This window comes from Podarcis bocagei (genome assembly GCF_964188305.1).
Source record: "Podarcis bocagei genome assembly, chromosome: 1".
Classification (NCBI taxonomy): Eukaryota; Metazoa; Chordata; class Lepidosauria; order Squamata; family Lacertidae; genus Podarcis; species Podarcis bocagei.
In genome coordinates, this window is record NC_138125.1 from 46,463,979 (window position 1) to 46,486,683 (window position 22,705).

At 39.8% G+C, this 22,705-nt stretch overlaps 1 protein-coding gene across 2 annotated transcripts in view; it reads right to left on the reverse strand.

Moving 5' to 3' along the window:
• Positions 1 to 7,297: 7,297 nt before the first annotated feature.
• Positions 7,298 to 22,705, reverse strand: part of VPS39 (VPS39 subunit of HOPS complex) — a 29,575-nt gene continuing 14,167 nt past the window's right edge. For both annotated transcript variants that reach the window (XM_081170430.1, XM_081170429.1), the window contains 15 exons: positions 21,427 to 21,556; positions 20,578 to 20,720; positions 19,846 to 19,989; positions 18,935 to 19,076; positions 17,294 to 17,380; positions 16,716 to 16,789; positions 15,238 to 15,336; positions 14,844 to 14,961; positions 14,301 to 14,429; positions 13,170 to 13,272; positions 12,412 to 12,457; positions 10,866 to 11,015; positions 10,375 to 10,509; positions 10,066 to 10,157; positions 7,298 to 9,396 (listed from right to left, as the gene is read on the reverse strand). In XM_081170430.1, the coding sequence (XP_081026556.1) occupies positions 9,321 to 9,396; positions 10,066 to 10,157; positions 10,375 to 10,509; positions 10,866 to 11,015; positions 12,412 to 12,457; positions 13,170 to 13,272; positions 14,301 to 14,429; positions 14,844 to 14,961; positions 15,238 to 15,336; positions 16,716 to 16,789; positions 17,294 to 17,380; positions 18,935 to 19,076; positions 19,846 to 19,989; positions 20,578 to 20,720; positions 21,427 to 21,556 (1,668 nt within the window). In that variant the 3' untranslated portion in view covers positions 7,298 to 9,320. The remainder of the gene's footprint in view (positions 9,397 to 10,065; positions 10,158 to 10,374; positions 10,510 to 10,865; positions 11,016 to 12,411; positions 12,458 to 13,169; positions 13,273 to 14,300; positions 14,430 to 14,843; positions 14,962 to 15,237; positions 15,337 to 16,715; positions 16,790 to 17,293; positions 17,381 to 18,934; positions 19,077 to 19,845; positions 19,990 to 20,577; positions 20,721 to 21,426; positions 21,557 to 22,705) is intronic.

The following is a 22,705-nucleotide window of genomic DNA, read 5'->3' on the forward strand; positions in this document are numbered from 1 at the left end:
AGAAATGTACTGTATGATGTGAAATTTCCCATGTTATAATCCACCAGATATTTTCCGCCCCCCGCCTGAGGGGGAAAGTTCATTTCTATTTCATCTGTGTCACAATCGCCATTCTCTCAGTCCAAGCCTCCTTCATCTTTTGCCAAGTCTGATTAAAACTTCTGCCAGTGGCTACGCCCCTAAGTCACAATTAAAAGTTGGAAATCCACCTGCATTCTCTTTAGATTAAACCATATATAAATATAATCCCTGCAAGCAAGCGCATTTTTATGTAGAACACACCCTTCTGTAATCCAAAGATATTTCTGGCCTCCTCAAAACAAGATTTGTTCTTTTTGTAAATATTCAACAGCAACCGCCACCATCTTGCACCCTCCTCCATCCCAGACACCTCCAGATCTGATCTTATTTTATCAATTCTAATTGAGACTCTACCGTCGAGAACTGTACAACTGTACTTCCAATTAATTTTTATCCCTCCTGCATAGCCTTTAAGTAATTAATTTTTCCTTGGTGAGGTTCGCCAAATCATGAGATGGCAAATTGCAAAGAAACTAAGGAACAGCAGCCGCTCACCTCTTTTAATCCAAACGTCAAGATTTGAGTCTCTTTGAAGTCAAGAGTTTGGCATCCAGTGACTGTATAATTCAGCAGATTATTTCTTTTACCTCTATCAGTCCAGAACATGCCTGTTCTTTGGTCAAATCTTATTAATTTTAAAGGAACAGGTGCCCCTGTCTGGAGAGTGACAGCTGTGCCGTGCTCTTAGACCCTTGCAAACCATGATGCTAGCCGACAGATCATGTGTGATCCACGGGTCTGTGAGACAGTCCTCCCCCACCCTGTGGAGTCTGCCAGGGCTAAATTACTAGCACGGCTGGTGTCCGTTCGTGTGGGAGGCATCCATTTCCCACAGCAGGAAAGCCGGAAGTGGAAGGAAGTGCTGTTCTTTAGGAACTACCAACCCATCACTTTACTGCAAGTTACTGCAGCACAACCCTATATTTATCTACTTCTGTGCGCTCAGAGGCAATTCCCTAGTAGTTCAGAAGCATACCAGTGCAAGTAGATAAATAGATACTGCTGTGGCGGGAAGGTAAACAGCGTTTCTGTGTGCTCTGGCTTCCATCACAGTGTTCCGTTGCACCAGAAGCGGTTTAGTCATACTGGCCACATGACCCGGAAAGCTGTCTGTGGACAAACGCTGGCTGCCTCAGCCTGAAGCGAGATGAGCGCCACACCCTATAGTCGCCTTTGACTGGACTTAACTGTCCAGGGATCATTCACCCTTTTACCTTTTTACTTCCAGGTTATCCATGTGGGTCATCAGGCTCCTTCAAATTTTGGCTATGACTGCAGGGCAGAAGAAGTAGAGTTCATTGGTGGGGTGGCCTACTTCTTTCCCAATTGTTCTTTTTCCTTGCCAACAACTAAAATCATAGCGCTCACTTTTTTCTTCATGGAAAGGCTGTCATGAAGAGTGCTTCCAGGAAGAGCGATGGCAACCTCTTCACCCGCAAAAACCCTTCCATGATAAGAGTAAAATTAGCCAGCATGATGCCCTCTGGACCTATCTGTCCAAACAGTAACAAGTTTCTTATGTAGGGGCACTCATGCATGTTTTTCAGACTAAGGGAGGGAATGTGATTGCTATTTTTCACCCAGTTTGAAGTCTGCCCTTGTAGGATCAATATGGCCAATTTGACCCAACAGCTACCACCACCACTCACTCACAAAAACAAAACTCACTGCAATCATCCCAATGCAACCGACCATACTCTCGGCTCCCAATCTTCTGCATTGCCAACAGAAATAAATAAATATAAAATGGGCTCAGGACATTGGTTATAACATCATGTCTGAGGACTGGGAAAGGTTATGGACCACCGGTATGAAGTTTACGGCATGTAATGCCTTGAAAGAAAACATTATGAAAATGGTATACAGGTGGTACATGACCCCAGTCAAGCTTGCTAAGATCTACCATTTGTCCGATAATAAATGCTGGAAATGTAAGGAGGCTGAAGGGACATTCTTTCACCTCTGGTGGACCTGTCCAAGAGTGAAGGCCTTCTGGGAAATGATATATAACGAGTTAAAAAAGGTGTTTAAATACACTTTCCCTAAGAAACCAGAGGCATTCCTCCTGGGCATTGTCGGTCAGAAGGTGTTAAAGAAGGATAGAACTCTTTTTATGTATGCTACTACTGCAGCAAGGATTCTTATCGCTAAGCATTGGAAGACTCAAGATTTGCCCACACTGGAGGACTGGCAGACGCAACTGATGAACTACATGGAACTAGCCGAGATGACTGCAAGGATCCGAGATTTGGGAGAAGAAGCATGGAGGAGGATTGGTGTAAATTTAAGGACTATTTGCAAAAGTATTATAAGTTATATGAATCTTAAGACGCCGTATGATTTGGAATATCAGCCCCAGCAACAAAAATGGTTTATATAAGAAATTGGATAATTTTTATGAAAGAATCAAGGTTTAAATGGGTAAAAATGACAATATGTTATATTTTAAAAGTAAATGGAAAACAAGAGATTTAAACTTAAACTGCAATTGAAAGTAAAAAGAAACACATGAAACAAGGTTATAATTTGCTGATAATTTTATTGTTAAGAATGCATTATGTGGGAGATGTGGGGAAGCCCGACAGAAATCTGAAATAAGTTGTTGAAATGGTTGAGATTTTCTGTTTTTTCTTTCTTTCTACTGTCTATGTTCTTTCTTTTCTATCTGTAATTTGGAAAAAAACGTAATAAAAATTATTATAAAAAAAAACAGAAATAAATAAATGAATAGATAAAGAACCTATCCACATGATGCTGACACAAAACTCCCCACATGAACTATGCAAAAGGGGAAAACACTACCCACCTTCTCCCCCACACCTCTCTCTCCCCCCATATCTGCCCCCCCATGCTCACAATGCAGATAGCAGTGTCTCACATCAAATGTAACTGACCTGTAAAGACTCTATGAACTGAAAAAAGACACTATTTGTACTTTTGTTATCCATGAAAACCTTTAAATAAAAACAATTTTAAAAAAGAAAGGTTGTCAGTTTTTGCAATATGCATTGAATTCTGACAGAAAATAAAAAGTTAGAAACTTTAAAGTTTCCCTGCATAAGTATCTCTGAAATTTGAAGGCTTAATTCGTGTTCCTTTCTCATTAAATTTCATCCACTTATGTAAAAAGGAAAACAAGCAATAGCCATTTACAGATTCCTCATTATAGTCAATGGGAATGAAACAGAGCTTCAGATTTAACAGATCAGATTCAGATCCAAATAACAGAACAAATTAGACCACTACAGAGCAGATCCAGCTACAAGGTAAATCTTGTGCTTACTCACAGACCTAGTATTTGTAGTTTGGCTTTTAGGTTATAACTTCTTATTTTGTGGTTTTGAATGGACTTGTGGATTCTTTGGTCAAGTGTATTTATTGCCTGATTTTGAATACAGTGGTACCTCGGGTTACAAACGCTTCAGGTTACATACGCTTCAGGTTACAGACTCCGCTAACCCAGAATTAGTACCTTGGGTTAAGAACTTTGCTTCAAGATGAGAACAGAAATCGTGCTCCGGCAGCGTAGCAGCAGCAGGAGGCCCCATTAGCAAAAGTGGTGCTTCAGGTTAAGAACAGTTTCAGTGCTTTCAGAACGCACCTCCAGAACGAATTAAGTACTTAACCGGAGGTACCACTGTATTAGAATATGTTTTATATTATTTCTGAAATTAGAGCCACAGAGATCAATATTCTGCACAAAAGAAGTCCATTGACTGCAAGATGTAACCTCAATTTTCTTGAACGTGTCTTCATATTTATTTTCACAACCTTGGTGTTACGTGGAACACACCTGTCATTTACAAATGCAAATGGGAAAGCTAAAAATTACAGCTAAGATTGGTTTTGTTTTTCGCATACAAAAAGGACAGAATGTATCTATACTCTTCACCCCAAATTCATTAATCATGCCAACATTTCAGTGCTTTCAAAAATTGTGCACACTGCAGCTTAACTGCCTGTTATTTTTTTTCTCACCTTGGTGCACCATTGGCCCTCTGCCACTGTTCTACTGAGATATACAAAGTAGTACAAAAGGCAATGCTGCAACCACATCCAATAATTGCCCAAGTGAGAAAGGGAGATTACAAACGTGTTTCAATACTTATGCAAGCTCCCTACAGTTTAATAAGTTCAACTCCTGTAGACAATAATGATTTCAGTGCAGCTATTCAGTGGCAGCATTATTCATTAGATATATTTTGAAACTGCCACTGTGCATTTTAGGGCTAAAATGGTCAGGACAGGTACACAAATGCATTACAAAAGTTCGCGAGTCTGTGGTGGTTGAGATATTATTATTAAATTTCTATACAGTACTGCCACAGAAAAGGCCTATATTGCCACCCTCCTGACCTCTCATAGGGGAGGCACACAAGGAAGGGTCTAGGATGGTTGTTGCAGGGTCTAGGTTGGAAAGCTAGAAGACACACTAAGGACAGAAAGGAAATTTAGTTGAAGAGAGAAACTAATGATAACAGGTTAAAAGTAATGGATTTAAACATATCCCAAACAAGATGCATAGAATGACTAGAGTCTGCCAGTACTGCCCACTTCTGCCAGTACTGTGGTAGTTCTGTTGTACTTCCTCTGCTATTGCCTGGGTGAAAATGTATTCCTTTAATTCCTGCAATTTAAAAAATATTAAACTGGTAACACAAAACTTACTCAATACCTACAAAAGAATGTGTGGAATACATAAGTTTTTGGTTGACAGGAATCTCCTCAATCTAGAAATGGTGCAAATACATATGCTCTGTGTGCGTATGTGTGTGCGCGTGCACGCATACAATACTTAAAAGTCTACTTTAGAATCCATAAAAAAGATGTTTTCTGAGGTTTAGGAACTTAACTGCTTATTCTTGTCTAATAAACAGAAGCTGCCATCCACAAGGTGAGGCAAGCATTTATAAGTTTAGCTAGTAAACCATCAAGTTTCCTGGTAGTCACCACTGGCTGTAGCTTCTGCAGCCAACAAGACAAAGCAGCTGGCCTTATTGGATGTGGACTTGATGCAGCAAGATCTTCAGTAGCACCCTTTCCTGTACTTTTCAGACTACAGGCAGGATATAGATCTGTAACATATGCTCCTGCTCTTTTAAGAGTTTTTATGGTATGTATTTCTCTTCTACAGTTAATTTGCAAAGAAATTGGATGTTTTTGAGCTATTTCTGAGGAAAATCAGCAAAAACACTGCCATACGTCCAGATTTTCCCAGACATTTCACCGTTTTTTGTCCAGACACTGCTTCGTTGGAAATAACGTTTCCAAATATTGAGTCATACTGACATGTTGTTGCATGGGGCAGACTAAACAGTTAAGACTAATGCAAGGCTTAATGCTAGCACAACAGGATTCCATCCCTACCATCCCCAAATCTATTCTGGAGGATTGAGGGGAACTCCCAAATTTAGAGGGCATATATGGGAAGATTCTTTAGTTGTGCAAGGAAAACCTTGTGCAAAGACAACAATCTGCTTAATATTACAACTGAATACAATCCATATTTCTTAAATCAGTACTTGTAGATAGTGAACATAAATGTTTAGATTGATCTGTTTTGCTTATTTGATTTAAAAATGGTACATCTCAATAATCAGGTATCAGCATTCTGGGAAAACCATTCATGGCAGAGATTATGAAATTTCTTTAGTTAGCATCTTTAGTTATTCTTCCAATGTCCTGTGGAATGGGAAACTAAAAAGAAATTTAAAATGCAGGGATTTTTGAAATAATTGCAAAAACTGGATCATATTTTTACAGAATAGTGGTCATGAGAACACATCTCCAAGTTCCAGTTTGTTGACCTCTTTATAGGATACCGAGAGCCTGAGCCTGAGGTAGTTGCCTTACTACCGTCCACATGTTATTTTGCCGATGGGGTTGTAAGGATTGTTTGCCCATCTACATTCTTTCAGCATATGCTCAATCTCCAAAAAGAATTAGAGCTGACTAATTTCTTTCCATGTCACTGTTGGCATCTGTCTGTCTTGAGAGATAATGGGATGTGCCTCTGGGGATGAATTTACCTCCCTGGGGTGCAAACCAGGGCAGTGTGGATGGAGGTCCTGGGCTGCTCAAATGACAATACCTCATTCTTGGCCTTGCTGATGTGGCACAAGTTGGCTGCAGGAGTTACCGGAAGGAGGCATACAAGGTGCCATCCAACCATCTTAGTGAACTCCACTCCATATTTGTGTAGGGTTTACTCGTTAGCCTTTTCTTCTCCTGGAGATGTTGTGCTAGGTAGCAGACTTAGGATCAGAGTTTTCCTTCTAGATGGCCTACCTTCCTAGGTGGACAAGCCCCGTCTGCCCCTCTACAGCACATGCAGAAACTGCTTTTTGGACTGTTGGGACCCACTATAGGTCTCGTCCACTCAATTTGCCAGAACCTGTCTTTGCATGAGATGGAAATCCTAAACTCACCAAGGGTCTGAGACCCATCAGTTACTCTCACCTGGTTTAGCCAACCAGTCAAAGCTGTTCCTGGGGTGCGGTTGCTGTCACATGCTGACAGCTCCGAGGAGCCACAGGTGAGAGCGGAGTGCAAAGTGGGACCAAAGGTGGACAAACTACCCCAGAAGGAGCACAATGTACTTATCCCCTAACACCCCATGTCCATTATATATATATATATAGTCCAGTAGCACCATAGAGACCAACTAAATTTGTCCATGTCACTAATGCATTGGCAATATAATGAGAAAGGTCATGACTCTTACACTACAGTAACACATCATGAATGCTCAGGGCAATGGAAACCTAAATACTTTGCACACCACTGCCTGATTACTCCTGGGTAGACCTATTAAAAGATCAATGGAACTGCTTGAGAAAGAATCAATTGAAATAACTGTCATCTGGAAAGCTTTATTTACTACTTCTAACCCTGCATTATCTACATGAAAATCTGTTATTTTAAGAATTTTTCAAACTTAGATTCCATAGATCAGCAAAATATTGTTTAAAGGCCATACTTGAAAATGTAGGCTAAATGTGAACAGCTTCTGAAATAATAGCACAGCATGATTAAAAAACCTGAATGTCATAATACAGGTAGATCCTGTGGTTCAGGTTTGAACAGCAACAATTCTGTAGTGCAGCAACTGTGCCTCACCTTTGGGAACTAGACTGGCAACATCCTTTGCCTGAATCACACAACCCGTATAAAAAACCTTTAATGACAAGAATTAATGTTTGACACTACACACAGCTAAGTCTGAAAAGGAAGTACAATATAAAATTTTATTTTAAGGGGGGAAAGAATATGCAGGTTTCCCAAATATTTATAATAATTTATTGCTTCAAATTAACCTGTTGTACAGTTAGTGAATCCCAGACACTGTGCAAGGCTACCAGCAGGCAATTATAGCGTAAGCCACTTCTCTGCAGAAGGTATGCAATGAAGCTGAATCGAGGCACATAAAAGCTTTTCTGTGAAGGAGAAAAGTACACTTGAGATGCCTCAGTGGAGCATGCGGCTTTACTGGCAGCAGACATATCATTAATCTGTGTCAGAATGGACTGCACAAATAATAGTTTCTATGTAAACACTTCGTTTTGCTGTCCTTTACATATTAATATCTCGTGTAGTCTTCACCTGCAGTACCTGTCTAGTCTAGGAAGCTGAACAAAAGCAACACATAATGCATTGACACTCTATGGATTTAAGGGAACAAAGTACCAAAAATCAGTTTAATCTTAGCAGAAGAACAAATCCCAAACCCAGCAGTAAGACACAGTTGGTATTCACTGCACACAACACAGAAATAGATGTGACATTGAGGACAGACTTCACTGGACAGCGTACTTAAGGTAGCCAGGGAAGCAGCTCCTAGAAAAGGCCAAGCTGTTTTGCAGCAGATCAAATTACGAACTACATTTATCCTAGTGTTTCACTCATCTTAGGATCTTACCAAGCATGTAGTGAAATCAAAACAGCATAGAAAGGCTTTTCCTTAACCTTTATTTCCTCAACTATGGAGAATTTCTGCCAAAAACTATAAATCACTGAATGATTACAGTCACAAAAAACTAAAAAATAATAAATAGCTGTTATGGGATGTTGAGATAACTTCCCCATTCAGATCCTCTGAACCAATTGCTCCTACTACCAGCCTTTGTTCACCTGCTGCTGAACTCTCAAATTCATCTTTATCACCTTCATAAAAGATTAGGCTTTAAAAAATAATGTTAAGACAATAACATTACAACCTGCAAGGGCCCAGGATTTTTCAGTATCACAGCAATGAGGGTACAACAAAGCTACAGAGGAGCACCAGTGGGAACAAAATAGGGAACTAAAAATACTGCAATGGAAGTGTCTGCATTACTCAAAAGCTGGAGTATTCATGAAGACTTAACCACTTCAACACAATAGTGACTCCAAAGTGTAGACCAGGTGCTCAATATAAAACACACACCCACTTTGAAATCTGATTTTTAAAGAAGTTGCTCCTTTAACTTTTTGGTACAAGTGCAGATGCTACTTCCCCCTCCCTTCAGAAAAATCATTGTCACTTTTCATTCTACTCGTAATCGAAGTGACTATACACAGTGCAAATATTATGCTCATTCATATTTACATGCTTCTCAAAAAATAATAATACACATTTTCCAGTTCTGATCATATTGTTATTAGACTAGTTCCCTTGGAACTTTTCTATCAGTGGTGATAACCACTCCCAAATACAAAGGATAAGGTTCGATGGCCAATGCCTATTTATATCCAATATTAGCAGTAAGGAAATCTGGGTACAGCCTCTCTGGAAGTGCCCGCCTCCAAATGACTTATAAAAGTGGATCTCAATGTAATGCTGATGAAACAATCATATAATTTTCCCCAACTATGATCAGAATACAGAATCCAACACAAAATGCATTTTTGCCTTGCTTGACTTGACATTTTGACTTGGGTCTTCCTTGGAACGAGAACTGCTACAAAAACTGGAGCGTGATGGCATCTCGTTGCTATTTAGCTTTCATTCTTCCTCATGCTGAAGTGCTCTGAGGCTAACCTGATGCCAAGTATATGAAATAATAGTTAATGTCACTTTCCCCTACTATGCCAGCATTGGCAGATTACATGGCGAGTCATCTGGTAAAGCGACGTGGGGCTCGAGTTGTTCGTAAGCAACATGCCTCAGAAGATTCCTCCAACTTCTCCAATGCCTCCAATTCTCTTCGCTCTCCTTCCAGGTAAGCGCCATGGCTTCTGCAGTCCACATGACAATCATTTCAGGTGTCTGCTGCACTCACTTCTTTGGAACAGAAATAATGCACGACTATTGCATTAGGATAGCGGGCGAAGGCACTATAGGAAGAGAAAAGGTAGGTGCATCAAGTTATCTGGTTATCTTAATAATTTAAAAATAATATAAAAAACACTACTTGATTTAGTTATCTTTAGAAGGGCACAGAACAGGCTCCTCTTTACAAAAATCTATACTTTTTGAAAGGTCACATCTCAACCAGCATTTCTCTCTGCAGTTCTTAGTATTTTGTTTCCTTTGTGTTCCTGTAGCAGCGTGTGCATGTTTCCTTCCCTTCTTGCTAGTAGGTGGCTTATCTAGTGTTTGGCAAGACTTAAAAGACATTTTCGAAAATTCCAAAACCAAAGACATGTAGTAGTTTTCATGATGCATTTTTGTGCATCCTTTTTGGAGAACTGCATCACAAATGTTGAGTAAGCATGAATACCAAAGGATAGCTATGTCAGTTCACTTATTTGATTCAGAAAAGTTCACGCTAAGAGGCAAGCCAAGTGAATTCCACCACCATGCCCCCCCCTCCTGATACCCACTTATCAAGGAAGAATTCTCATTGAATCTAGCAGTTCTTTCTTCTGAATAAACATGCTTAGGAGTGCATTATCAGAAAATTAACGGTACACTCTAAGAATGCTTCGGCAAGCATCCTAGCCCACTGCTGCTCTTCCACAAAAATTGTGCAAAAATCAGACTGAGTATCAATTTCCACATACCTATTTCCAATCTTCTTTTTACAAACACTGCAAAGTTTTTCCTCTGTGATTATACATTTCACTTGCTGGTGTAAAATCCGTTCCTCCTGTACCTATGGCAAAATAAGAACAAATAGAATAGAACATTCCCACACACCCTGAAGAAATATGTAAATTACCTTCATAACAGTTAAACTAATTATTGTTGCTGTTTTTTGGTTTTACAATTTACCAATTTCTCTACCAAACAACCCTCTCACATACAACAGCCCAACATTTGCTTTAAACATTCCCTTTGATAAATATGGAGAAGTAACATGAACAACATACTCTCAGGAATTCAGCATGGAGAAGATTTTTAAGTACTTGACTGAATCTTTTCTTCTGGGCATTTTCTTCAAGGACTTTTTCCAGGAAGATTCGAATCTCGCTAATTTGAGTATTTGCTGGGAGGAGGTTTATTGCCTACAGATACAACCAAAGGGAAATTAATGTGTTAGGATTCTTCCAAAATACAGTTCCATTATTCCAACTTTTCATGGTTGTGAGTATGGGGGCGGGGGAGGAATATATCTTGCAAAATTTGGTATAAATAAATTCACAAGTTACGTGTACGTTAGTTCTTTAAAAAAACAAATCTCTGGATACAGGTTAATTTTATTTGCAAAGAAAGTGGCCCTTCAAGCAGCTTGTGGAAGAAAAAGGAGTGTTCAAACACAAAAGCTAGTGTATTTTAATGCAATATGCAATAGAGGTTTCTTGCATCATATCTACTCCATTCCACAATGCGGTGTGCTTCATTAAAAAATAATAATCCTTACTTTGGTAGTGTCCAACTTGCTGTGATGAAGTTCCAAAACCTGCAATGCAGCCTGGAGATTGGCTTGAGGCTCCAATAGTTTCATCTTGATTGGTCCCAAGCAGTGAACGCTAGGTGGTGAGAGGTACATCCGGAGAAGAGACAAGTATACCTGTTTGACACAAAGCAAACCACTGTATTTAAAATCCACTCCAAAATGTCTGGGACGAAGTATGCCACCCCAGACAGAGACAGTGCCCATCTTATAACAAAACTCTTATCTTGACCAGAAGGATTTACAGCTTTATATAAGCTCTTGCTCAAATGGTATGAACAAGAGTCCACAGCGCTCCTGGGAAAACATTTATTTCAGAAGTTAAAGCTGATCTTTATCTGCGAAAGACATGCACTAATTAGTATATTGCAACAACCTTAGGTATTTATGCCTGCTAATGGAAGGTATAGTGCAATGCATACGTGTAGAAACAATCCTACTGTACAAAGGTAAAATTAAGTAGCAGACATAAATGTGTGAGCGTGCAAACACACCTATTTCCCTGTAAAAACGTAAGAGCCTGCCCATCAGGTCCAGCATCCTGCTCTTACAGTGTCCAACCGTGGGAAACCCACAAGCAGAAATTGAGCACAAGAGTGCTCTCCCCTCCTGTTCAGCTGGTACTCAAAAGCATTACAGTCATACCTCATCTTACGGACGCTTCAGGTTACGTGTTTTCAGGTTGTGGACTGCGGGAAATCCGGAAATACCGGAATGGGTTACTTCCAGGTTTCGCCTCTCGCGCATGCGCAGAAGCACCAAATCACGACAGCGCCTGCGCAGACGCAGCGCTTCAGGATGCAAACGCTGCGGGTTGCTTACGTGCCTCCATCACGGATTATGTCCGCAACCCGAGGTTCCACTGTAGTACCTCCGACCGTGGAGCCAGAGCACAGCCATTGTGGCTAGTAGCCCTGTTCTACCCTCCATTTAATCCTCTGTTAGCTACATAGCCTCCTGCTGCCCAAGCCACCACTCCTTCTCCCACTTCACACACAACTGTGATTAATGGGAAGAAAGGGGGCCTAATGATGAGGTTGCTGCTGCTCTAGGGACCTATTGTGTGAGGCTGGCCAACTGAAACCGCACAAGCTCAGTCATGCCTGTGCAGTAACTGCCTGAAACAAGTTTTGTAGCAATATAATACTAGGAGGCCAAGGCAGATGAACCTCCTCCACCAGGGGAGAAATGATGGCCTTGGCAATGGGCCTCACTCACCGCTGCAGGGTGCGAAGTTGCTTCAAATACAACAGTATATTTTCCAAAGCAATTTGCTTGGAAATAAGAGATTGCTTGATTTGCACACACACACCGAGCAACACCTAAGTATTTAAATGACTTGAATACTTAAAAAATTTCAAGTCTTGCAAGCTCATTTGTTTTGGGCATAAAATCTTTTACTCCAATTACCTGCTATTAAATCTGTTGATGCTACAAACTATGTAACAGAAACAGGATAATTAAAGGAAGCATGTTTTGTAAACTCCAAGGTTACAGAAAATAAGCTACTCACATCTTTGCTGCCATCTTTGCTTTTGTCGTAGTGTTTGTGACAGTAACTGAAACACAACAGCATGTACAGGAAACTCAGAGTGGCCTTGAAGTCCAGCTTATTTTTAAAATTACATATTTTAACTTATTACCCTACAATTATCAGTGAGTACTGTGCTGCAACCTTCCAACAGTTTGACTTTACCCCAAAGGCACTCTTCCATTGTCTCCCGAGGCAGATGGATGCCTATCAACTGGAAAGGCATTTAAACTGGTTTCTCAGTTTGCAAATTAAAATGTTAAAAAGGACTGATCATATGTAAGAAAGAAAAATACTTTCCAGGATTAAAACATTTTTCTATGCCATATTTATACACACATATTTGCACAATGAATCATATGTCTATACAACAAAACAAACAAACAAGGATAGCTTGGTAAGTGCACCTGCTAATTTCTTATGTTCTTAAGACTGTTAATGAACTAGCTACTAGGACCCCTTTGCTAATTACAATATGACACACAAGGCTCTCTTCCCCACCTTTCATTTGTTCAAATTAGGCTCATTTCCTTTCCAATAGGCTGCAATGTGTGTGTGGTGCCTGCAACAGTTTCTCTAGTTTGCAGATGTGCCACAAAGGCTGGCGACCCCTGATGCAGAGGGGGACAAATTAAGGTGGGAATGACTACATACACCTCCCACTTAAACAGGTAAGAATGAACTAAGTTGGTTTGCTTCTTTAAAAACTAACAAAGTGTTGCTGTTAAGCAGAGACGTACTTTTCAGCCATTTTTGTATCCTTCAGGATGTGAACATATATGAAGAGAGCTTGTTCATGATTTCCCATCCGTCCCAGCAGCAGAGCACGTTCTTCTAGGAGGCCTGCAGGCAGGAGTAGAACAAAAGTAGCTATTATTGCCTTCAGCAGCAACACAGTTCTGCAAAGTTGCCTATGGGAATTTGTCATGAAAATGAGTAAGAGGACAAGAGGAAACTAAGCAGCAGAGGAAGATCATCTTTTGTTATAATACCTGGACAGAAGGAAGAGGAAGAGCTCAGCTTATTCTAGAAATCAGTAGCATCACACTGTCGGTTGTTGTTGTTTTTATTCCTCTGTACACCACTTTTCAGTTACCCATAGCTTTTCAAACAGTGAGCATTGTAAACATTGCTCTTCACATAAAACAGTCAATTGTCCTCCATCAACAGTAACAGATATATTTATAAAGGGCCATTATGCAGCATCTCTTCCACCATAGGCCAACACAGACATGCTTGCCCTAGGCTCCTTTGGCAGGATGGAGCGGGTGCCAATATAAAATTTAATAATAATAAGGGGAAATCCCTTTACATTACTGAGATTTGGGTAACTGGATACATTCTCTTTTCCAGCACTTAAAATGTCTTAATTTTTTTTTTAAAGGACTAAAAAATACGATTCCACTGCAATAGGTGTTGGTACTAAAGGGTTAAGAGGTAACAAGTCGCTCTAATCACTGAGCAGCTGGAAGTCATTAAGCATCCAGGAATGTGCGTTAGTTTGTATAAATAGTCAGTTCACCCGTGTGTTTTTTCTCTCTTCCCCCATGTTTGCTAATATGAGTTAAGTTTAGAGTAAGGTTTTCTTTATGCCGGAGATAAAAGCATGTGTGCTTTATCGCCAGGGTTTTTTTTTGTAAATAAAGTTTTTTTCTGAGTTCCAAAGTGCTTGCTCCAGGATTCTTCATTGAAAGGTACCCTCCTGCCTCCTTCAATCGCTGCACGAAATTCTCTGCTGAGATAAGATTTATGGCGTTGGAAGCGCACTGGATGTTTACTTAACATTAAACTAATTAAAGTTTAATGGACAATAGGTATAGCTAATTGCCCCCAGGAATGAAGGAGACCAATAAGGCTGCACCATCTCTTACCATCAAAGGGGAAGTCACTGATGAGCTGCTCAGCATTGTAGCAGCTGGAAGTCTCAAGGAAGAAAAGAAGTTTTTGCCGATACTCTCCGAGTTCCCCCTCCTCTTCTCCAGCTGCCACCGGTGGTTTATCTGAAACAGATGGTTAGCATCAGCAAATGTGAAGCCATAAAATGAAGTTATCTGAAGTCCCACTCCCATTAGACAGGAGACCCACTGAAACAAAGATGCTTCTGAACATCTCATGGGAAGTAAAATTTAATAATGTTCCTAACAGCGCACAACTGAGATACATTACCTAACAGTAGCTACTTACAGTCTGCAATCTACAGAATCACCCTTGTGTTTAAAAACAAAGGTCCATCTAATCCAGCTTCCTGTCCTCACAGTGGCCAATCCAACAGTTCTCTCCCCATCTGCAATTGCCAGCAACTGGTATTCAGAAGCATGCTGCCTCCCAATTCTTTTATTCAACTACCTCTTCTCCATAGTTTGTCCCATAGTTTCTTATTTTGGCACACTGAAATAGATGAGGGGTGAAAATACCTGGAGGAAAAGAGCTGAGATATTCCTTCATTAATCCTTGTACTTTTTCACAGTAGAGCTGAATCAGGCAGTTGTGGAACTCTGAACCAGCCTCTTCCCAGGTTTGGATTATATGTTCCTGTAAATACATGTCCACAATCCATGTATGACAGCTGACCATAGAAGACCCTGCCTCTTCCCACCAATATTTCAATGTGTGTTCAAGAGAAGCCACTTTTTTCTTCCTTCATATAAACCAGGAATCCTACAAAACCGGCTACATATGTCCTGGATTAGCTACTGCTACATGTTTATAATTTGCTCACCTTCAAAAACTGCGTCAGATAGACCTAGAAGTCAGACACAAATTGCTGTTATCAGAACAGGGCATGCAGGTAACAGCATGAGTTCTTACCAAGTACGGAACAGCCAGGTTTTTAAAGTTCTCTATCAAGAAACTGAGGACTTTGTTTCGAGGAAGGGATTCCACTTCAGGAAGATCTTCTGTAAATATCTGCCAGTCAAAAAGGTTGAATTTCACAAAGTTAATTTGTGTACATTTACACTCATTTTTCCAAGGGAAGTCAAACAGTTCAATTCACAAGCCCCCAAATGACACACAATATCTTTCTGAAGGAGCAGCAGCAATTAAGCTTCAACCTTCTCCAGCTGAAAGCACAATATACAAACACAGAACACTGTGGGTAAACCTCTTGCCCTATTTCTCTGTATCAGCAAGTAGCATTCTATAGCCAGTGTCCCTATTAAACTGAGATATCACATGCAATCATGACCTCTACTTATTGACCAGCTTCTGAAAAGGAACTTGCAGCCACTTTGCTTCTTCCTGGTCCTACTATTGTGCCACACTGAACCAACCCAGGGTTTGGCTTAGCACGTCATGTGAACTGGGACTTTTGGTTAAGCTCTCCCCGCCCCAACCACAAGCTGTAGTCAAGGTTTGTTCTTGACTGGAAGTTCTTCTCTAGAACTGCTTGCAGCCTTGGTAAGTCATAGTTTGGCTTACCAGGTTGTGCAAACCAGGCCACATCCAGCACAGCAACAAGCAATTCATGTCTTCTAAAACCAAACAACGAGAACTGATGCAACTCAAGCATTGATGAAACCTCACTCAGAGCTACCAACTTCATCCCGTCTTTCGGTGACTGGAATCAAAAAGCTATTGTGGGTTTGATGTACCCTAGATATTATTTCACAGCTTCTTTTTGCTTTCATTAGTCAACTCTAGACATTACTGGTAAGTAAGGATAAGCAAGATAAGCTCTCAATAAAGTAAGGAAATGCATTTTTCAAGTACTGCAAAGCTGCTGCTGCATACAAACAGATAATCTGTGTTATTGCTAACTTGTAAGTGTGGCTTCTGTCAACATGTTATGGTAGATATTACTATATTTACTCTAATCTAACGCTCACCCTTTTTTTGGCCAAATTATGGAAATTAAGGTGTGCATTAGATTCAATGGTAGATTTACATTTGCCAGCAAATACTTTTTTAGTTTCAAGGTTCTGAAAATTAAGGTGCGCATTAGATTTGATGGTGCATTAGACTTCAGTAAATATGGTATATCCAACAGCTTTCTTTTTGGACACATGAGGTAGAATGGTCAGTGTTTACAAATCTATGTGAGAGAGGCTGTATATAGCCACACGGAAAAAAGCTATTTAGAGCAATTTATAAGGGTCTTTGTGTGGACCCAGAACACTTAAAGCAGCCCTTTATTTACAATTATGATAGCCTTATGAGTGTGAACTAAGCAAGCGAAATATTAGAAGGATCTGCCTAATATTATTTGCTTTACTATCAGCGCAGTCAGTAGGCACACCCTAATTCTCTCCACCTTTATTTTCAAATGTGACAAAAAGTGTGCTTACTTTCAATCCATCTTCAGGAAAGTCTCTAAGTACCCAAACAGAATAGGAGAATATTAAGTTCAAGTTGTCTGTGCCTAGAATAAGAAACAAAGCAAAATGGAATTGAACTAGACTGCAAGCTATAGAGTAAGGTGTAAATGACAACTAGATCCATCACTTTTTTTAAAAAAAAATTCAAGGCACTTTTTACAAGCCACATTGAGTCCCTTTTATGGAAAAATTACCCTGCTGGGATGCCTTTCTCTGAATATTAGGACATGACTGTTAATGCCACCATAATTTCTAATGCTGCTCCCAAAGAAGCCTATCAGGCTTAAGCGCCATCTCTGGGAGATCAAGAGAACCCACTTCACTTAAAATTTTGGGCTGAGTTGACTGATGTCCACAGGTTTTCATATTTTTACTGTATGGTCAACCAAATTTATGAAACTGACTCATAAATAATTCTGTGAATTATTTTGGAGTTTGGGGTGGTCTTTTCCCATTTGTCTTTTGTGAGCCACCACAATCTACTGTATTTGTTGCATGGAAAGGTAGGACAAGATGTGAAAACAGAAGGTATATTCAGCTGCACTCACCCAAGTGTTGCAAATACTGCACGGTCCTCTCATGGCCCTTCAAAGGGGAGTTAGCTTTCTTTGACTGATCCACTAGCACCTGCAAAGCTGCAGAAAAACAGAAGAAAGACCTATTGGGATTTTCCTTTAGTTACCCATGACCAAGGCTCCTCAGTTAATATGAAGAACTGTGTGTTTTGTGCCATGACAAACCAGAAGCAGTCTTCTCCTACACAAACACACACAATAATGTTTGGTGGAGATGAGCATGAAGGTAGATTGGGATCTACTGGTAAATCTCTGGGTGCTTTGCAGTCATGTGGCAAGAATTTCTGAGTCCCGATTGTTTACAGCAGCAACAAAATGACTTTCCCCACCTAAATTAGACTGCTGAAATGAAGAAAACTAAGTAGTATTGGACTTTTGTGTGAAAAGACAGCAAGTTCACCTCAATTCCAGCACTGAAAACAAGTTTTCAGGCTCAGAATGGAATTTATTCTTTAATTCTATCTGTATGTGGTTTGCACCAGAATCTGGTTGCTGGACAAACTAGATCCAACAGGCCAGGAGTCTGTTCACTCTTGAGCAAAAGGTCAAGACAGTACTTTGAATTCTATTTTTAACATCCACATGTCTGTAATGTAGCATATGCTACTATGACAGCTTCTTGAATGCTTCCTCTTTCTTTCCCCCCTGCCTCTGGGAATTTATTTGTCTGTCATTCCCCATGCTGTTCTGCCTTGGATATGGAAGTATTAAGAAGCAAAATGCCCTAAAACCAGTTCCCTAACAGAAGAGTGTAACAGCAGCAGTAGAATGGCTATCCAGTAAGAGTTAATTGACAGAGAAACATGAACAGAAAAAGATAAAATTCACAGCATCAGGAGTATCCTTTTGATGTAGCTTTGTCTTTGCCCTATGAAGCTATTTGATATTGTAAAGTTGCAATTAAAGTTAAAATAGTGTAATACAAAAGGTCTGTTGAGATTGCAAACTAAAGGGTCCCCTCAATGCAGCTGCCCACCCCCCACTCCTCCCCGGCTTCAAATAACAGCTCTGTATCTTTATACTAGAAAGCCTCATGCCATCCTTATCTGTTTTTATCCACTCAGGCCCTTGATAACTATGGCTTCTATGGTGGAGTTCATCTTTTAGTGGGGTGGGTAGGACTTCCATTATGTTATTGGGTGGGCATTTTAGATATTTTGTATTATCTGTTGTTTTACCTTCCCAGCTTCCACTGTTTTTATCGGTTGTATTTTATCTTAAGTCACTCTGAGACTCACTTTTTTTGGTAAAAGGCAACAAACAAATATAAATAATAATAATATATTCAAATCTTGAAACATGGTGTTAGCAACCTACTTGTCAGTTCTGTCCCTTCAAATGCTGGTGCCCCTCCCTGTCTCTCCCACAACTGAGAGACCATAACATGATGCATAGGGCCAACCTGCTACACACTGACCTAAATAAAAGCACATCTAAGGGGCATTAGAAAAACGTGCCCCAAACAATATAGCAGCTACATTTTTTGAAGTGACCCAAATGGCAGAGATCATTAAATAATACTTTTGGGCACCTTTTAGCCAGGATAGATCTAAGCCAGATAGATTTACAAGGTCTATCTTACATACAAATTGATTCCCATCCCACAAAACTTACCTTTCTCATGCAGACCTTTCTTCTCATACAGTATGATCAGCTCGCTGTATTTGTGAGCTTTCTTGAGCACATGCTCACTTTCCTCTATGTGGCAGTGATTGTTCTCCAGTCGCAGCAGTGGTGCCACTAGGGCCACATTGGTCTGTCAGTAAGGAGGAGCAATTTGAGGGAATCAGAAACAGTTTACTATGAACCAAAAGAGGTATGCATTTATAACCAGGGAAAGGAAGATACTTATCACAAATCTAAGTATTTATTTAAAAACAAGTCTTCACATGTAGTAGGGCTATGTACTTAGGTGCTTAAACTAGCAAAGAGTTAGTTTGTTAGTCTTTTATTCCATTTTTTTATTTTAAAAAAATTAAGCAAGGGAAAACAATAATATTCCAGGGTATTTACTCTCCTCCTGAAAAAATAACCATGCAAGCACTTTCCTTCAAATTCAGATTTGTATCTCAAACAACCAGACAACCAATTCCACTGGCCCCTTTTTCCTGTTTAGTAAGAGATTTCCGTATTAAGAACAAACAACAGCAAACAACAGAGACCAAATGACAGTTACTAAGATTCAGCATGACCAAAACAAACCCATCATATATTTAATTTCTCCTCTGAATATTCATGTCCTCTAAAAATCTTGGTGCAATTTAAAGGCAAGCAGGATATATTTAAGCTGTGAAGAGTTTCAAAGAAGATACTGACCACAGCTTAGATTGCACCCAGGAAAGATCTGAGATAAGTGCAGCTGCCCCAAAGTGTTGTGTCTGTTTTCACCTTTAGTATTTTAAGCTTAAAGAGGGACAAACTCAATCTAAACCCTTGCCACTATTAGTCCTGCGTTTCCAATACCAAAGCCCTAAATGCCTGGTTTGAGGAAGACACGTGCATTTCAGAAAATGCAGAGAACTCACATGGAGGTAGCATTTCAACAGAGTGGTATCAATGATCTGCAGCAACTTCTTCTTTGATTTGATGGTGGGAGTCCCCTCCATGAGGGGAGAAGTGCTGGACTGATGGTCTGAGTCATTCAGCTTTTTCACTAACTGACTTCTTTTCTGCAGAAATTAAGAGTCAAAAGAAGTGAAGTCATGCCACACCTCATCCACATTACCTCAGAGAAAAACTGCATGTGACTGCAACCTTTTTATCCACATGGGTTCAGACAACCTGCATTTGCTTGTTAGTTCTTGTTGTACTGGCTTCTCCCATTCTTCTCCTTTTTCTAATATTCTGTTAACCTTGAAGCCCCTCCCCCTTCTCTCTGCACATGGTCAACATTTAGACTTAAGCTCACTGGGCAGAGGGAGATGTCTTTCATGTGTTTGTTACTCTGTCCAGTACTGCGTATGCTGACAGTGCTATATGAACAGAAAAGAAAGAGCTGACGCAGCGTATGATAATGAATCCCACCCCCCACCCCCATGGCGATGTGCCTTTTTTAAGCGTGAAACCTTTTCATGAGACTGCTCTGATATGTACAAGAGATCATGCTTCACACCCTCCTTTTAACATGTTAGGTGAGGCCATAGCTGCTAAGCCCAAAACACATGAAAAATAATTTCAGAAGGTCCTGCAATGTCAAAACTGTCACATGACCATCTACTACCAAAAATAGGATGCTCAAGGAGGCGCTAAACACTTACCTGTGTTAGGTAGTCTATAAGTGCCAAGTGTGCTTTTTCCAGCTCTGCTGGAGACAGAACTGGAACAGGGTTGGGATACTGGAGCTGTTTCTTGTAATCACTTGGCAACAGTTCGGGATAGAGACCCATGACATGGGTAGGATCTAAACAAAATATATGACTGTAGTTAAATCACAATAATTCCAAACTATACTTCAAAGTGTATTCTGTTTTCAAATTCAATACTACCAAGTTTCCAGTTACAAGTTACCATAAACAATATGAAGGATCTCAGACTGGAAGTTGGAAGGCAGGAAATTTCACATTTCCACAGCTTCCATCAACAAACTGGTCCCTTGGCCAACTGTTCTTATGGCCAGCTTTCACAGACGATGGTAAATGTTTCCATGTAAATGTTTCCATGGTAGCTCCATTGAGAGTGGTATAGATATAAGATTTGAGAGTTTATTACTACATGGATTGAAAGTATACAATCTGGTCGGACCAGAGCTATAGGGATGTCTCATACAACAGAAGCCTCACACTTGCCATGCATAAGAATTTCAAGTGGCCTTCCACATGGGTACTTTGTCCTAAAGCTTCCTGATATCTAGCCATAGGCTGCTTTCCTCCAGTCTGACCAGTGACCACACCTCAATGCCATGTGAATTTGCCATTAAGTAGATGTCATTTTAGTTGTGATCTTGAGGTCAACATGAACTGTTTTAGGAGAGGTCATTCTCCAGTGGACATTAGGATTCCACCTAGTGCAATATCATTCTGCTTCCATTCTGCTTTGAAGACTTTAGAGGTCACAGCAATCTCCCATACCTATCTGTCTATTAAGTCGAGGCTACACAACTAACTTACCTGTCCCAAGCTTGGCAAAGACTTGCATGGATTCATCAAAGCGCTTTTGGCAGAAAAGGTTGAAGGCATAGAGATTCTTAATATGGTGGATTTGTTGTCGCTTTTCAGTATCAGAGTCATCCTTCATATCCTAACAAGTACAAAAACAGGCAAAATATTTAAGAAGTGTTACTCTTTAAAGAATGTAAGATAGTTCCGGTATTTAAAAGAAAATACATAAGTGTAAAGGCCTCTTGAAATGAGCACACAGTTTTAAGCAAATTGCTCAGAAATAGTAAAAAAGTACTAGTAAAAAAAGAGGAATGTGCTTCAATAGGAGAAACAAGGTTTCTATCTATGTTTATACAGTAACAAGAGCAGCTCAAGTCTGAATCGCATGTATTCTGTTTCACTCATGCACACGAGTGAGAAATACCGACAAATGATTGAGAATTTTAATTTGTTCTTGCACCCAGGCATCAATGTAAACTGCTCACATCATGTATTTTTGACCCCACAATATTTTTGCGATCCAAAAATATCATTTCAGTTTAAAAGAGAAGTCTTGGCACTCGCAACAAAGAGTCACCATTATTCATAAACTACATGGAGGAAACATGGACTTGTTGATAAAAACCTCCAGTTAGTAACTGCTATTTAATCCAAGTATATGCAATCAATAACATTTTGTGTTGACAGAAATATCTGTCATGTCAGTTTCTGGCAGACAGATAACATTTTAATTCAGAAAATGCCTGTTATCAGGTCAAGTATGCTTCTAGGAAGAAAGTATTGAACTGTACAAAATTCTTCAGAGAGTTCAGCAGAAACACAAAACCTTCCCATCTTCATAAGCAGCTGACCCAGTAAAAGTTATAGTTGAAGTCTTTCCCCACTCCTTTATCTTGCAGTTGTTGCATCGCAAGACAAGTTTTCATTCTCAGTATAACTGTTACAAATATTTATGCAATATTAAACTAAACATACAGCATGTTAAAAACTTCATAGCACTAAATCTGGAAAAAAAGGGAATACATTGCATCATCTTGAAAGAAAGATAATCAACTGATTGTTCTACCAAATATTTATGCTAATTTCTGAAAAATCTAAAGGTCACAGAGTTGCCTTAAGCAAGTCACATGTTCCCAGTGCAGGTTTATTTTTCACAAAAGTGGCTTATACTAAACAGGACTGCAAGGGAATTTGAGCCATGGACTGTAAATAAATACACATACGAGAAGCACATATCTTGCACATTCATTATTACTTTTCTTACATTATGTAGCAAGTCATGTACACA